The sequence below is a fragment of the Bos indicus x Bos taurus genome, chromosome 22 (assembly GCF_003369695.1).
Source record: "Bos indicus x Bos taurus breed Angus x Brahman F1 hybrid chromosome 22, Bos_hybrid_MaternalHap_v2.0, whole genome shotgun sequence".
In the NCBI taxonomy this organism is placed as follows: domain Eukaryota; kingdom Metazoa; phylum Chordata; class Mammalia; order Artiodactyla; family Bovidae; genus Bos; species Bos indicus x Bos taurus.
In genome coordinates, this window is record NC_040097.1 from 1,589,061 (window position 1) to 1,605,664 (window position 16,604).

General features: G+C 60.5%; 1 protein-coding gene across 1 annotated transcript; it reads left to right on the forward strand.

Annotated features, from left to right (window-relative positions):
• Positions 1-7,203: 7,203 nt before the first annotated feature.
• LOC113880825 (histone H1x) lies at positions 7,204-8,633 on the forward strand. Its single transcript, XM_027523430.1, has one exon. It carries the CDS (start codon positions 7,571-7,573, stop codon positions 8,213-8,215), a length of 645 nt encoding a protein of 214 aa, XP_027379231.1. The 5' UTR covers positions 7,204-7,570; the 3' UTR covers positions 8,216-8,633.
• Positions 8,634-16,604: the final 7,971 nt, after the last annotated feature.

Here is a 16,604-nt window from a genome sequence, read left to right on the forward strand (position 1 = left end):
CGCGGCCGCTACCCTCTCCGCGGGTGATGGCTGTCCTGCCCACACGGAAGGCTGCCCCCAAGTCCCCGGAGCCCCCGGCCCAGGCCTCCAGGCCACAAGCGTCCCGTTGGAAATGCTCCTTCCTCCGCTTGGGGCCGCTGCTAGCCCCTCGCAGGCCTGGGGTGTGTGTGTGCGGCAGGGGGAGAGGCCGTCTAGCTCCCCGCGCTCTGGGGGCAGAGAGGAGAGGCCACGTCTCCGAACTCCTCCTAGTCAGGGCCCTTTCTCCTCATTGATTCACACAAACTTTTACTGAGCATCTACTGTGTGCCGCCTACAAAGGGTCCGGTGACCCACAAGCCAGACAAGCAGAAGCTGGGTGGGGAAGAGAGACTTAAGCTATAAATGCAGAAGCTACAGTAGTGACATGTGCTTTGGAAAAAAAAAAAACACAAACCTGGAAAAGTGAAAGACGGTGGGGGGTGGATGGCCCTACTTCAGATGGGGTGCTCAGGGAGGGCTTCCCGGAGGAGGTGGTATTCACATGATTGGCAAGAATGGGAGGCGAAGGAGGGCTCACCAGCACAAAAGCCCCAAGTGGAGGGGCGGGTTGGGGACGCGATGCAGGGCAGGACAGCAAGGCAGCACGCTTGGATTTTATTCTAAGTGCGATGGGAAAGAGCCTGAGGGTTTAAGTTTAAGGAGGGATGGGCAGGATCTGATGGGGCCCAGTGGGGGCTCTGAGAAAACGGTGGCTTCTGTGAAGATCTGGCCACAGGGAGACCCACTCGGAGGCTTTCTCGGTCTTCTGGGGCTGGTAGTGCCTGGTGGACAGGTCCAGGGTGAGCTCAGAGGCCAGGAGACAGCTCGGGCTCTCCCCCAGGTCCCCTCCCGATATTCCCAGGTTCTGGGGCCTGGCCCCAAAGGACAGCCTTCTCACCCAGACAAGGCGGGCACATGGCCAATGTCCGTCCTCATCCAGGGGCCTGGCCTGGCCTGGTCTCCCCATCCCTTCCCCATCCCCAGCTAACTGGCCAGATGAGAGGTCAGGAAGGGCAAGAGCACTGGACTGGGAATAAGACTTGGAGCACAACCCAGAAACCCTGGGTGGGCTTGGCCCCTTCCCTGCAGCTTGTACCTCAGCTTCTTCAGGTCCCAGGGGATCCCATCCCCTGAACCCATCGAGAATGCTCCCAAAGCATTCAGGGGGCCACCTCCTTCAAGAAGCAGTGGCTGATGAGCGGAGCGGAGGGGAGCTCAGTTTTGGAGAGCTGTGTATGTCAGGCTCTCAAGTTAGGAGAAGGTGTTTTCTGGTGGGCTTTGCTGGCCTCTTCATTTTCCCAATGGGTCCCCGTGTACCTGTCTTCTGAAATAGCAGTTAGAGCCCCTTCTAGTCTCATATTCGAGGCTACACAAGACAGAAGGGTCTTGGGGGCAGATGTTAAAGCAGAAGATAATTTAGCTAGAGAAAATGGGAGAAGGAATTGGGGTGACCAGGGTTGAAGGAGCTGGGGTGGGAAGCGGGCTGTGGAAGGGAGGGCAGATGAGCCAGGGATATAAAGTCGAAGAGGTCAGCAGGGCCCGGATGCTGTGGCCAGGGCGGGGTACCCTGAGTGGGAAAGCAACAAGCTCCCACTCTCCTCTTCAAAGGGCTCTGGTAGGGAGGAAGCGAGGGGTGGTGGGCAGGAGGAGGGGCACCCCCAGAAAGTGGCAGTTAGGGAGCTTTCAGGGCAGCTGGGGTTGGTTCTAGATCAGGAAAGAAGTCAGGATCCCCAGGACTGGGCAAGCCTGATCGCTCTGAGATGAGCTTCTGTGAGCCTTGCCGGCCCTCGTGCTAACCCTAAGCCCGCCCAGCTTGGACTCCCATTTCATTCATTCAACAAATATTTATTGAGGGCCTACTATGTGTCAGGCCCCGTGCAGCATGGCTTGAGAGCATCCCTGCTCTCGTGGGGGTGACAGGCACAAGACAGGGCGATCTCAGAGAGCGATTAACGGGATAAAACCAAGACCTAGTGCTAGAAGGGGGGTGGCGCCGCTCCTTGAAATGAGGGGAACAGCAGATGCTTTGCCATCTTCCCTGGCCGGGGGGACCTTGCCAGTGGGGCGACACTGGAAGATGGTTTCTCTGCTTGTCAGGCTCTGCCCTGGCCCCGGTGTCCCTACCAGAACAGTGTCTGGACGCAACCTTGCCCCAGCCCCTCGGCCTCAATCCCCGGGGCCCCATGGAGAAGAGATGTTAAATACTGCCGAGGCCGGACAACAGTTCCGGCCTTGGCCTCCCTGGAGCATGGTCCAGCTCACCCCCCAGGGAACCCAGCCGGAGGAGGGAGGCAAACGGGCAAGGGGCCAGCCTCTCCTGGGCCTCCCTGTCCGTGGAACATGGCTCGAAGGTCACTCAGCGCCACTGTCCCCTGAGCCTGCCCCCCTCTGCCGGGCAGCGATCCCCCTGCAGGGGAGGCCCCTCGGGGAGGCGGGAGCCAGCCTCTCCTGGGCCGCCGTGCCCACAGATCATGGCTCAAAGGCCACTCAGCACCACTGTCTTCCCAGAGCCTGCCCCCCTCCCTGCCCCTGGCTGGGCAGAGATCCCCACAGGGGAGGCACCTCGGGGAGGCAGGGCTGTGGCTGAAGGAAGAAGGAAGAAGAGGAGGGTGGGGCAGAGCCAGGCTGTGAGGGGCAGGATGCTGGGCCATCCAAGCCCCCAAAAGGCTGAAATCGATGGGGGAGCCAGGAAGCCCCAAGGAGGCATCCAGGTCACCAGGGTTGGCCCGATGGCTGTACCTGAAGTGTGGTGTGGGGATGGAGTGGGGAGATGCACACGCAGGCCAGGCCAGGTGGACTCACAAGGCCCAGGATGGGTGCTCACGGGGGACGTGGGTTGGGGAGCGCACTTGGAAGCCTGCCGGGTCACAGGGCATCAACACTTAAGTGGATTTGTAAGAGTGAATCTGGAGGCTCGTTCTGGGCTGGTGAACAAAGGACAGTCAGGGAAACACATCAGCAACCGCCCGGCCTGCCCCAAGGGCACGACCAGCCGGGCACAGGCCCCCGGACGCAGACCAGTGTCCAGAGCCGAGACGCGCCCCTCGGTTGTCACTTCACAGCCTTGTTCCCCCAGTCGGGTTTTATACCACGAATAACTTCACTAAGAAAAAGGGCTCTTAAAGGAAAAAGACATAAAAGGCCTGGAGAAGGCGGTGTGGCTGAGTGGGCGGTGTGGCCCAGCGGGTCCCCAGCTCTGGCAGAGCGGGCTACGGGAAGCTGGGGGGACGCTCCGAGACACAAGCCTCTGCTCACGTCCACGGGAACAGCACCACCTGCCAGGCCCCGCGTCAGCTGTCGGCTCCGGTGGGGGGGCTGTCACTTCACGCCCCTCGTTCTCAGGACCCCCCACCCCCAGACGAGCCTCCCTCACTGGGACCCCGACACACCGCGCCCGGCAGTAGTGGGTCCTTGCACACTGAGCAGCGCCCATCCCTTCTTTACACGCTGTCTTCTAAGCACAGCTGCACTTTGGGGGTGTCTGCAGCAGGTGGGGGGGAGCCCCCCAAGGGGAAGTGGAGGTGGGTGGGCAGCCGGAGCTCCGGGCTCGCTCCACTGCCCCTGGGGACAGGGCGTGGGGGCCTCTCAGTCCCTTGTCCTGCCTCAGCAAGAGCGTCCGCTCTCCACAGGTGGCGCTCTCCACAGGTGGCCCGCCTGCCGCTGGCGGGGAGGGGGGAGACCAGAGACCCCCAGAGCACCCCCATTCAGGGCTTCACAATACACATTTGCATCTTAAAGGCGACCTTTCCCCACCGTCACACCTGGTGAATTCCCCCATTTCCCCTTAGATACTAAAAAGCACCTAAGGCCTCTTCCATTTTAAACCCCAAAGCGGGCCCAGGCTAGAGCCAGCCTCCTGTCTAAAACAGTGTGGGGAGACAGAGCCTCTTGTTACCCCCGGAGCCTGCTGGGCCTTTCCCACAGGGGCTGCGACCCCTCAGACCTCTCGGCCTCACGCCTGGGGCCCCATCCTAGGCTGTCAGAAACTGTGTGTGTGTGTGTGTGTGTGGACTCCTACAGGGGTGGTGACAGAGCTGGCCCAGGGCCCAGGCAGGTGGGTCACACGGGGAGTGTGTGGGGGAGCGGGGGTCCAGGCCCAACCACATTCTGCTGCAGGGTGTGCCCCAGGGAACAGGGCCCCAGGGAACAGGGCCAGGTCAGCTGCGCTCAGAGGGCCCCCCCGCCCCCTACAAATAGGCAACATAGGGTCAGATAAGGATCAGTGCTATGAGGAAAATAAAGCGGGGCGGTGGGCCTGGAGCCAGCTCTGAATGGATTCTGGAGGAAAAGGGCCAGCCCCATGGCTGTGCCAAGGCCCCAAGCGGGAGTCCCGGCAAGGAACAAAAAGGCCAGAGCCAGAGGGTGGGACGGTGGAGGGGGGAGCGGCCCCCCGCTCTCTGCAAGTGTGGGGGAGAGCGGGACTGCCAGAGAAAATGGGAGACACAGAAGAGACACTTCAGACCCCCCGGAAGGGATGTGGGCAGCCGCTGTCTGCTGCTCAGGAGAGAGATGGGGGTCACCAGTGTATGGATGGTGTTTGGAGCAGCAGGACCCCAGGCCCTGGCCAATTGCAGAGGCCCCTTTCCTGGCGTTTCGTCATTCTTCCATTGGCCACCGGAGGTCTTTGCCACCTGTCCTGTCCTTACAGGGGTGGCAGGCGGCTCCCGGGAGTGTGGGGTTCACAGACTACACCTTCCTGAAGGCGTGGGTCCAGTCCTCTGTTTCCTCATCTGTATGCTGAGGTCAGTGGGAGGAAACCACTCCGTCCCACCAGCTCCTGGAGCCCAGAGTTGGTGCCCCCAAGCCCCGGGGCCCACCGGGCTGGAGGGGCCTCTGGAGCATGTCCGCCACATCCTCCTGGTGGTCTGGGCTGCGCTGCCCGGCCTGCATGTGTCCACTCTCTGCTCTGAGTCCTCTACTCCTCTTGGTATGGCCAGGCCTCCCCCTAGGCCGCAGAGCCTTCCCCCTACTCCTGCCCACCCCCTCCTCGCCGATCAGGTGCTGGACATCAGCCCATTGTTACTCAGCTCCCACCCCGCTTCTGCCCCGACCCAGGTCCAATCTGCAGATTTTTTTAAAAAGGGAAATTTGAAATCTGGACTGCATTTTTGTGTGAAATGGCCTGATTTTTAAATTTCGCCTTTTAAAATACACTGGGCTGAACAGGCAAAGTCCAGGCAGAGGTTCTGAGAAGTCGGAAGCTGGCCTGTCGGTTCAAGTTCAACCAGTTTCCTGAGGGGCTGCCCTGGGTAGACAGGTCCTCAGTTCTAGAAATTCTCTCAATCTCCAGGGCCCGGGCCATGCCTGGTCCCCTCCTCTCTGATGATGGTTCTTCCTCTGTCTCCAGAGGACAGCCACTGTCTCCTGCCAGCCCACACCCTCCCCTTCCCCGGGGGAGAGGGCCCTCACCCAGCCCTGCCTGCTGCTGCAAGCGGCTTCACATTTTCAGCCCATCCCCCGCCCCCACAGGATGAGCAGGTTTCAGTCTGGGGTCCCCTCGGGGGCCTCGCCCTCTGTTCTCCCTTTGACCTGAGTCCCTCTCGCCTGTCACCTGGTTGCCCTGGGCTAGCTGTCTCCCGGGTGCCCCTGCTCACTCTCCACCTCCGTGCATCCTGAGGGGGACAAGGGGTCTCCATCTCGCAGCCTCTCGCCCTGCACACACCTTGCATCTCTGGAACCCGAGGTCTTCGCTCAAGCCCTGTGTGTCCGAGGGCCCCTGACCACTGCTCCCCATTCCCCCCTGGACTCAGGGCTCCCAGCCGCTGGGCTGGAAGGGGCTCGGCTTCTCCGCAGGAGCCCACGCTGAGACTCATCTTCCTTCTCTCTCCTGCTGGATGTACTCACTGCCCCCTTTTGTGGCTCCCAGCACCTGACCTCCTCCATCCCCCTGCAAATCCCACCAGCCTCACATTTCCCTGGCTCAAAGTCCTTCACCCCTGGGGCTTATTATAACCGCCGCTTGTTGGAGAGCACGCGGGGCCGGCCGGGCAAACGCTGGGGCAGGGGTGCCAGACCTCTGAGGGGCCCGCGGTTCTGCTCTACGCCCTTACTCCGTCCCGTCAGCCCCTCCTCCATGCTTGGGCCTCAGGAGACTGCAGGGCGCAGGATCGGGCCTAAATCACTCACCCTAAAAGGGATCCACCCTCCTCCTTGGAGCGTCTCTACGTGTCTCAGCTTTTCCCAAGTGAGGGCTCCTTTGGCTTGGAGAAAGATGGTCCGACGCCGCCTGCTCACCCCCAGGACTGGACCCAGCGGCAGGGCCGCCAACTTACACAAGCTTCTGCCTGGTACCCAGAGAGAGTGTCCCCGCTCTCAACTGCGCTCCCCACACGGAGTGTGTGTGTGTGTGTGGGGGGGGTGTGCCCAGAACGAGGATCCGCTCCCCTCCCTCATCCTCCTTGGGAAATCCTCCCGGGGCCAGCGCCTCCCCTCGCCCCCGCCGGAGCCGCCTTGTGGCTCTGGGGTAAAGGTGGAAGCTACTTCGCACCACAAAATGGGGGCACTTGTAGCATCCACGGCGGCGGCCGGGGGCGGGGGGGGGACGCCTAGGAAATGTCCCCAGAGAAGCACCTGCAGTCCTCCCCGCCGCCTCCCGCGTGGTGCCCTGGGCCCTCGAGGCCTAAGAAAGCCTCGGGTGTGCAAAGGAAAGCGCCTGCATCCGCCCTCCCCTTGCACTCAGGCGGAGACCCCCCTCGAAGCGTCCCGGCTCCTTCCACACTGCCCCAGCCGACCGCGCGAGGGCGTGCCCTGTGTTAGTTCGGACAAATTAAAGCTCGTCCAGCGGGCAGGCCCGGGGTCCCCTGGACGCGATCTGGGCTTGGGGGCCCGTGGAGCACTCTTGGCTGTCAGCTGCGGAGCTCCGGGCTGCGGGGTCCCCCTGGGGGCCCGCGCTATTCGGCCTCAAACGGGGTGCCCCCCTCCTCTCGCGCTCCCTCAGCCTAGGGTGCGCCCCTCCGTCCGCCTCTAGCGAGCCCTCCCTGGGCGCGGGCCGCCTCTCCATCGCGCAGCGGGCTCGGGCCCTGTCCAGGGTGCACTGCGGCGCGCACGGCGGTGCCGGGGAGGCCGGGTCTGGGAAGCCAGCGGCCGGGGAAGGGGCTCCAAGAAGCACAAGTTGGCGCCGGCCCCGGACCAGGCTGTTGTTGTTCTCAACGTGGTCCGCCGTGGAGCCATAAAAAGGGAGCGCAGCGCCCTCCCCGCCAGAGCGCAGCGCGCACGCCCAGCGAGTTCCGGTGTAGGCATCGGTGGCGGCAGCTTGCTAGGCCGACTTCCCGGCTCCCAGACTGTCCCTGCTCCGGCCACTTCGCGCCGGACTCCTGCGTTCCGATCGCTCCCGCGCCAACCCCGCCTCCGGTCCCGATTCGGGACCCCCGCTCCGGCCGGCCCGGCCCCCACCCCAGCCCTGCCGCCCGGCCCCAGGCCCGGCCGCGGCCGCTCCCGCCTGGAGCCGCCGCGAGCCCCCAGCCCCCCGGCGCCCCCGCGGCCCCTCGCCTTTCTTTTCCCGGCGCGGCCCCCGGGTTTCCGCGCCCCGCCCGCCACCAACCCGCTCGCCACTATGTCTGTGGAGCTCGAAGAGGCCCTGCCGCTGACGACTGCCGAGGGGGCGGCCAAGAAGGCGGCGAAGGCCGGAGGCTCGGCCGCATTGTCTCCGTCAAAGAAGAGGAAGAATAGCAAAAAGAAGAATCAGCCGGGCAAGTACAGCCAACTGGTGGTGGAGACCATCCGCCGGTTAGGCGAGCGCAACGGCTCATCGCTGGCCAAGATCTACGCGGAGGCCAAGAAGGTGGCATGGTTCGACCAGCAAAACGGGCGCACCTACCTCAAGTACTCCATCAAGGCGCTGGTGCAGAACGACACCCTGCTGCAGGTGAAGGGCACCGGCGCCAACGGCTCCTTCAAGCTCAACCGCAAGAAGCTGGAGGGTGGCGGCGGCGAGCGGCGCGGAGCCCCGGCGCCCGCTTCTGCCCCAGCGCCCGCTGCGCACAAGGCCAAGAAGGCGGCCCCAGGCGCGGCCGCCCCGCGACGCGCGGACAAGAAGCCGGCTAAGGGCCCACAGCCCGAGAAGCGCTCGCACAAGAAGGGCGCTGCTTCCAAGAAGGACAAAGGCAGCAAGGCCAAGAAGGCGGCGGCCGCGGGTGGCAAGAAGGTGAAGAAGGCGGCCAAGCCCAGCGTCCCCAAAGTGCCCAAGGGCCGCAAGTGAGCGCGGGGCCCTGGCGCCCACTTTTCCACCCCGAGTGCACGTAGGTTTTGCGCGGAGCCCGAACCGCCGTGCGCGCTCCGACAACAGTGGGCCCGGGCCGTGCCGGCCTGCCCATCCCCCAACGTGGGAGTATTTTTTTTTTTTTTTTCCCCGATTATTGTTTGCTTTAGATTTTTGAAACGGGCCTGGCGACGCCCTTATTGGCTCTCGCGCTTGGCCTGGGCTGTCGCCTTGGTTACCGGCTCCGGGGCGCCAATGGCCGGGCTGCGCCTGCCCGCCCCGGCCCTGCGCGCGAGGACGCCACGGCGGCGCAGCCCTTCCCGCCTCCGGGCGCGCGCCGGGTAATGGCGCGGGAGCGCGCGTGGCTTTTTCTCCGGTCTCCATTTTTGGGACAAAATAAATTGTTTAAACCTTTCAACCGTTCTTGTCGTCTTCGAGTGGAGTAAGGCTGGGCGCGGCCGCCGCGGGGCTTGAGCTTGGGCTGGATGGGTAGCGGAGGGTCCCCTGCGCGCCAAGTCCGTTAGAGACGCAGGCGGGGAGCTGGGCGGTTGGTCCCAGAAGCTGGGTAGAATGGCGTTTTCGCCCACCGCCCGGGGGCTGGGGGAGCAGGAGGGACTCTGCGGGGCTCTGCTCTTAGTCGCTGCAGGGTGGGCCTTCTGGAGTTGTGAGGCTCCCTGTTGATGTGATGGACAGCGGACCCAGGCTGACCCGCCGTGATGCAAGAAGTGGTCTGAGCAAGGCTGACCCTCCTGGAGCTTGTAAATCTGGAGCCTATGTGGGATCCAGAGTTAAGGGTAAATTGGCAGGAATGAGACGGCCTTGGGAGGCCCCCACCCCTTTGTGTTCAGCATATGAAATAGTTGTTGGTCCAAGTCGGGTACTAAGCTGAGGCCTATTTTAATATGTTCCTATGAAGGGACAGCTCTGCAAAACGAGAGAACTGGAGCGATGGGGAAGCCAGCGAACATTCCAGAATAGTGCATATGTACAGACCAGGCAGAGCAAGCCTGGGCTGGGGCTAGATGAGAGCCGCAGAGAATCCTGGTACAGCAAGTTCCTTGACTGCCGCCTGGCAGCCACTGCCCTCTGGAACAGAGGGAGGGGTAACAGCACAGACCCTCCACACGCTGGGCAAACGGCCATCCAGACCCACTTGACCTCTCCCGGCCCTGCTGGGGGTCCGCACTGCCTCCTGCTGCAGGGCCAGCTGCCAGTGTTACCGCCCAGCTCTGTCCTGGGCCAAGCTAGTTCAGGTGCAGGCCCTGCCCACGCTTTTGCTGGGGGTGGGAGGGAACCACGTCATCCTCTCTAAAGTGACCAGGCCGCCGTTGGGGAGGAGGAGGAATGCTGGACTTGGCAGTGGCTGTCTGGATTCTAAGGGAAAAACACCCACCCTGCCAGCCCAGGTTTTGGCTACAGCTTCATCTACTTTGCAACTCTGATTGGGGGGCAGTGTGCCCAGTACTGTGCTGCAGGGCCAGTGTGCCAGACCGGGCCAGTCCCAAGCTGTCTGCAGAGCCAGCCAGTAGGTCACCAACAGCTAGCAGCCCTGAGAGACCTTGGCCTCCCCAGGGTCCAGGGGATGGTGCTCCTGACCCACTAAACGTGAGCCCTCAAATTCCACCCTCTCTCCCTGAACCAGATGCCACTTGGGCTCACCCCAGCTGTCCAAGTCAGCCTCTGGCTGGGGCCTGGCTCTCTGGCCCTCTCCCAGGTGGCCCTTGGAGGGGTGGTGACGGGGCAGTGAACTCTGCCTCTTCTGGCCAAGTTCTTCACACCAAGCAGCTTTCCCTTGCAGAGCTCCCCCTGACCCAAGCTCCTCCCCTTGCTAACTCCACCCTTTGACGACCTCCCTCCAGCTCCACACCCCCAAGTGGCCCTGCAGGTGAGCCGTTCTGCACGGTCTTTGCAGACTTCCCTCCTAAATCGGCCCTGCGCTGCTCACCACCCAGTTCTCCCAGTGGCCTCCAGCTCTGATGCCACCCCCACCTCTCCTTTCACTCCCTCCCCTCTGCTCTTTGAAGGCTTGGCCCCTGGCTTGTTGCCTTTTCCACGCTGACGCCTGTTTCTCCAAGAGCACTGGCACGCCTCTTCTGATGATACAAAGCACTTTGATTTTCTCCCAGGGACAGTCATGCCCCGTGTTGTCCAGCCACAATGCTCTGGGGTCTGAACCTTCCAGTCCCAAGGATGGTCACATGACCAGAGACCTAGCTGATGATTCTTTAATCTGTTGCCTGGCCACAACGATTGGTGAGATGAGTTTTTGACCTCAATGAGTCAATCTGGAAGTAATGAGAGAGGTGCTCTTCCGCCCAGGACCGCTAAGGGCAGGGGCATTGGCCAGAGCCGCGGGCGGCCACCCTTGTCGCCACTCGGAGAATGCCCGCCTGAAAAAGAGGCCACGGCAGAGAGAGCGGGAGCCAGCACACAGAGAAACAGATACCTAAGGACATTAATGCAAGGTCCAGAGCCAGTTGTGCCTGAAGCTACTTAGACCCGGCTGTTTCAGGAGCCGACGCCTGCTTTTTACATAAGCTAGTTTGCCTTGTGTTTCTGTTACCTGCAATCCGGTCTCACTTCTTCAACTCATTTTATCCTCCCATGCCCACATGGGACCTTGTCATCCAAACTGCTCTTCCTTAAAACCACCCACCCAGGACTTCCCTGGTTGTCCAGTGGTTAAAAATCCACCCGCCAATGAGGAGACGCAGGTTCTACCGCTGGTCCAGGAAGATGCTGTGTGCCGTGGAGGAAGTAAGCTCGTGGGCCACAGCTGCTGAGCCTGTGTTGTGTAGCCCGTGCTCTGCAACGGGAGAAGCCACTGCAGTGAGAACCTGTGCTGCGCACTGCAGAGCGGCTCCTGCGATTGGAGGAAGCCTTTGCGGCCTACAGTAAACCCGTGAAGATCGGACCCGTGCTCTCCCAGGGGCCTTCACTCTACCCACAGGCCCCTCCTCAACTCTGCCCAAGTTGCCTTCAGCCGAGCGTGGGTGGGTCCCACGCCCTGCAGGTGAAGAAACACGCTTTGTGTGCCTGGCACCCCGAGGAAGGCTGCAGAGACCTTGGCCTCAAGGTAGCCCCAGAGGGAGGTGTTCCAACACCCACCTTAGTGGTGTGGGAGCTCTGTTTTCTGCTCCCTCACCACACTCAGCCCCTGCACAGAGCAGGGGCCAGGGGTGGGGCGCAGGGCGGGGGGATCGACTTACTGTGTGTCTTGGACTTGGCTTCAAGGGGCCTCAATTCCAGGTAGTGAAGAGGAACTAAAAAGCCTCTTGATGAAAGTGAAAGTGGAGAGTGAAAAAGTTTGAAGATCATGGCATCTGGTCCCTTCACTTCATGGGAAATAGATGGGGAAACTGTGTCAGACTTTATTTTTTGGGGCTCCCAAATCACTGCAGATGGTGACTGCAGCCACGAAATTAAAAGACGCTTACTCCTTGGAAGGAAAGTTATGACCAACCTAGATAGCATATGGAGAAGGCAATGGCACCCCACTTGAGTACTCTTGCCTGGAAAATCCCATGGACAGAGGAGCCTGGAAGACTGCAGTCCATGGGGTCGATGAGGGTCGGACACGACTGAGCGACTTGACTTTCACTTTTCACTTTCATGCACTGGAGAAGGAAATGGCAACCCACTCCAGTGTTCTTGCCTGGAGAATCCCAGGGACGGGGGAGCTTGGTGGGCTGCCGTCTCTGGGGTCGCACAGAGTCGGACACGACTGAAGTGACTTAGCAGCAGATAGCATATTCAAAAGCAGAGACCCTACTTTGCCAACAAAGGTTCGTCTAGTCAATGCAATGGTTTTTCCAGTGGTCATGTATGGATGTGAGAGTTGGACTGTGAAGAAGGTTGAGCGCTGAAGAATTGATGCCTTTGAACTGTGGTGTTGGAGAAGACTCTTGAGAGTCCCTTGGACTGCAAGGAGATCCAACCAGTCCATCCTAAAGATCGGTCCTGGGATTTCTTTGGAAGGACTGATGCTAAAGCTGAAACTCTAGTACTTTGGCCACCTCATGCGAAGAGTTGACTCATTGGAAAAGACTCTGATGCTGGGAGGGACTGGGGGCAGGAGGAGAAGGGGACGACAGAGGATGAGATGGCTGGATGGCATCACTGACTCGATGGACGTGAGTCTGAGTGAACTCTGGGAGTTGGTGATGGACAGGGAGGCCTGGCGTGCTGCGATTCATGGGGTCGCAAAGAGTCAGACACGACTGAGCGACTGAACTGAACTGAACTGAATTCCAGGTAAACATTGAAGGCACGTAACGCCGCAGGGCTCTGGAGGAGGGCTTCCTGGATGAGGTGACCGTACTACAGCAAGGAGGCAAGCGACCACGGGCACAGCCACAGTCCAGGCCTGCATCCGCTGGACAGGAGGGGCTGGGTGGGGGTGGGGGCCCACAGTGGCAGGGCAGGGCTCTGGACCTGGCTCCACCATGGTCTGATGTCTGGGCCAAGACTGCTCTCTCCGAGCCTCAGTGTCCTCATCTATAAACAGAGCCGAAAGAGATTTGTTTTGCTCACTCATCTGCTGAGCAGGGATATCTGACCCTCTGGCCAGGGTCTCAGGTTTTCCACCACCTCTGGGTGTACAGCCCTCTCTCCTGCGAGGCTGCCTCCTTCCTCTCCCTGGGCTGCGACCTGCCTCTCTGGGAACCTCCTCAGATCTCAGGTCTGCCTCTGTGTTCTGGATCCTGCTTCTCCCTGGGCCCCAGATGGCTCCCCAGACGCTGCAAAGGCCCCTTTCAGGGCCAAACTGCCCGAGCAACCCGTAGAATGGGGTCTCGACCCAGTCAACTCCGGCTCAAGCTGTTCTCCACCAGGACAGGGCCTGGTGCTGAGCACAGGACTGAAACCCAAGTCCATGGTGCATCTGACCTTGCCGACGGGGGTATCCTCGTCCTGCAGAAGCTGAGACTCTTTGTCCAGAGGTGAACATGTCCACATGTGGCCCGGGAATCAGGAACCCTGCGAATCCAGGGAAAGTAGACTGCCAGCTCCGGTGCCACTTCCCACCGAGGAGGTAAGTGGGCGGCCCGGCAACCACAGGGGCGGCTTCCACCTGAATTCGGCAAGAATCTGCCCATGGCTGCCCCGCACGGAAATATACAAGTGAGGGCGGCCCCGTGCGGCCCGGCCACAGCCGTGCAAAGAGATCGAGATTCCCCATCATCAGGTGGGTGCATGCCAGCCGGGACCAGAGTCTCAACAGAGGTGCACAGACCCCAGAGCCCTTCTGATGGTCTCCAGGCAACAGAGGGGCAGAATGTAGCCAGAGCTTTCTTAGACACGGCAGAAGCACCTGCATGTTTCTGAGCTGCCCTCTAGAAGCAGGGAGGGGAGTGGGTTATCCAGGGAGCCTGGCAGGAGGGTCCCCCAGCGGCCTGTAGTCCCACAAGGCACTCGGTCATCAGAGGCACCTCCTGAGAAGTTTTTATGTGGAGATTACACATTTTGTGTGTGTGCGTGTGAAACCTCTCACTTTTAAAATGCAGACTTGAAACTGGAACTTTTATGCATTGATGGCAGGAATGTAAAGTGATGCAGCTATTGGAAAACAGTATGGAGGTTCCTCAAATATTCAAACATAGAGTTGAGCCATCAATTTTACTTCTGGGGACACACCCAAAAGAACTGAAAATAGTGACTCAGAGATCCACGAAGCTGTGCTCAGAGCAGCACTAACCACAAAAGCCAACCGGTGGAAGCAACCCAGGGGTCCATCCGTGGCTGATGGATGAACAGTGTGGTCTCGACACACCACGCAGTATTATTCAGTCTTAAAAGGAAGTCCTGACACTTGCAACAACATGGATTAACTGAAAAACACTGTGCTCAGTGAAACAAGCCAGTCACAGAGACAAGTATTGCATGATCCCACTTATGTGAGGGCCTACAGGAGTCAAGTTCACAAAGACAGGAAGTAGGATGGTGGGTGACAGAGGCTGGGACAGGGACGGGGTCAGAATCTCAGGCTTGCAAGCTGGAAAGTCTTCTGGGAATGGCTGCTGGTGATGGCCGCACAGCAGTGTGAGCCTGTTTCCTACCACTGGAATGTACGCTGGAAAACGGGGGCGATGGCACCCTTAGAGCGTGTGGGTTTTACCAAAACAAAATAAATTCCGTAACAAAATCCATAGCAAAATAAATTCCTAAGCCAAACAAAAGCACATGTAACATGGTGTGGCCTGTGGTCCCCACCTGTGTGATTATTCAGTTTAATCTTCTTTGTGGGTTGTTTTGGCTGTTTCATGAGACAAACTGTTTTGGATGGTGGTCTCCTGATGGAGCAGGAGACAGAGGAAAGCCCCGCGGTGGTGACGCGCTCAGCCTGCCGCTGCTGAGGGCCTGACCCTGGGTGACCACCTCCCCCCGAGCCCTGCACTGTGCGCCTCCGGGTATGTGCTTCCCTGTCTTCGCCCAACTCCTCTGGCCTCTCCCAAGTGTTCTCTTTCTCCTGGCCACCTCCATCAGGGCTAAAAGCGGGGCAGTGAGGCCCTGTCCGAGCCCCCGCTCCCGCACCTCCACTGGGAGTGTTGCCCACGGAGTCTGCAGCACATCTTCCCTGGAGGCCAGGACCCTTCTCCACGTGAACAGCACCGTGACAGTGGCAGGTGTTGGCTCTCCAACAACCAGCACCTGTTGCTGTGGGCTCCTGGGAGTTCAACCATGAGCACCCACTGTCCTGATTCAGAGATGGACAAACCACATCTCACGGCAGCTTTGTATGTACCGGGGACCTCCCATGCAGCCCAAGCCAGAGCTCCTTCCCCAAGGACTGAGGCTCTACTCTCCTTCTGGCTGAGATCAGCCATCGCCCTCTCTGGTTCCCATCACTAACCTACTCGCTGGGCTTTCCCGGTGGAAAGCAGGGTCCTGTCCTCACCCTGCAAGCTGAGACCCAGGCCAGGAGCCTCTCCGATCTGCCCCTGTGGGCTGAGTCTCTCCCCTGCCTTGGTCTGTTCCCCTTGGGTGCACAGAGCTTTTCAGGTACACAGCTTTACAGGAAGAGATGAAGCCAGGTGGACTGCAGACAGGAATCGGGGAGACATCTGTCCACTGCAACAGAATCTGGAGTCTAGGGGACCCTCTGCTTCCTCTGAGGCCTGGAGCCAAGCCTTGTGCCCGCAGGGAGGGTGGGCTGAGGAAGCTTGCCAGCTGGGAGCCCACTGAGGGGTCAGAGAGCCTCACGCAGGGACTGTCCCTCCTGCCGGGAGAATGGCTGGGGCCTGGTCTCCGTGGCCACTGGAGACAGGCAGGAGCTGGCTGCCCTTCTCCTGAGACTTATTGGCAGAGGGGAGAAAATGGCAATCCAGTGAAAATCTGAGAGCGACCTGGCAATGCCTAGAAACGCTGAGGATTCAGACAAGGGGAAAACTGCAGAAGAAAATGCCCATGACGCCGTTTACGTAGACCTGAAAATCACAAAACCATGTTTTGATATGAGAATGCGCCTTTAAACATCACATTTATGTCGAGGTTATAAGAACTGGAATGAAAAGCACACACACTCTGGAAACGTTACATGCTCTCTGGTAAAAGCACCCATCAAACTGACAACTCTGGGAAAAGAGTGCGGAAAACCAAGGAAATTTCCCTTTTGCTGCTCTACTAAACGACTTAAACATGACAAAAAAAGTCTTTAACAGTCGACATTCCTGTATGTTCAGTGTATTTGTAAAATCTCTTACTCCAAGCAGAAGAGCCCAGAGGAGACGGAAACTGGAGGAAAGCGCACGCCCCTCCGCGGGGCCGGTTCCAGCCCAGGCTCCGCGGCCCCGGAAGAGGAACTGGGGAGCCCGGGCCGCGCGAGCCCCGCCCCCCGGCCCCGCCATTGGCAGGAACGGCGCCGGGCCCCACTCTGATTGGCGGCGCTGCGATCCCTGATTTGCATAGACCCCGGTCAGGCTGGCGGGCCCAGCTTCGGAAGCGGAGGCTCGGGTCTGCAGCAGCTGCCGGGACGCCCGCGGGGCGGACGTCCTGGAGGCTCGCCCTGGAGCCGACTGGTCCATCCGCCTCGGCGCCCCCGCGCCCCCCCATCCAGACGCGGCGCCCGGGTGAGCCTGCAGAGCTGCGCGCATCCTGCCTTCCCGGACTCAGGCATCTGGGCGGGGGGCGGATGGCCACAGCCACAGACGGACATCTGCCTGCAGAGCAAACACGGGCTGGGCGGGTGGCCGCCTCCGACGCGTGTCCCCGTCCGTGCGCTCCTGCCCTCGGGCGCTGCGCACCTGAGCCGGGGCAGGGCTCGCGTCCGGTCTGCGCCCGGTCTGCGCGCCCGCCCCCGCGCCCCTCCTGCCCAGCAGGCGCTCTGTCTGGTTGCTTTAAGCCAGTGGATTCAGACAACTTCCAGGTATTGAGTTAAAAAAGACTCAAGAAA

Coding starts and splice junctions, on each gene's coding strand:
- LOC113880825 (XM_027523430.1), top strand. CDS start 7,571: ATGTCTGTGGAGCTCGAAGAGGCCCTGCCGCTGACGACTGCCGAGGGG.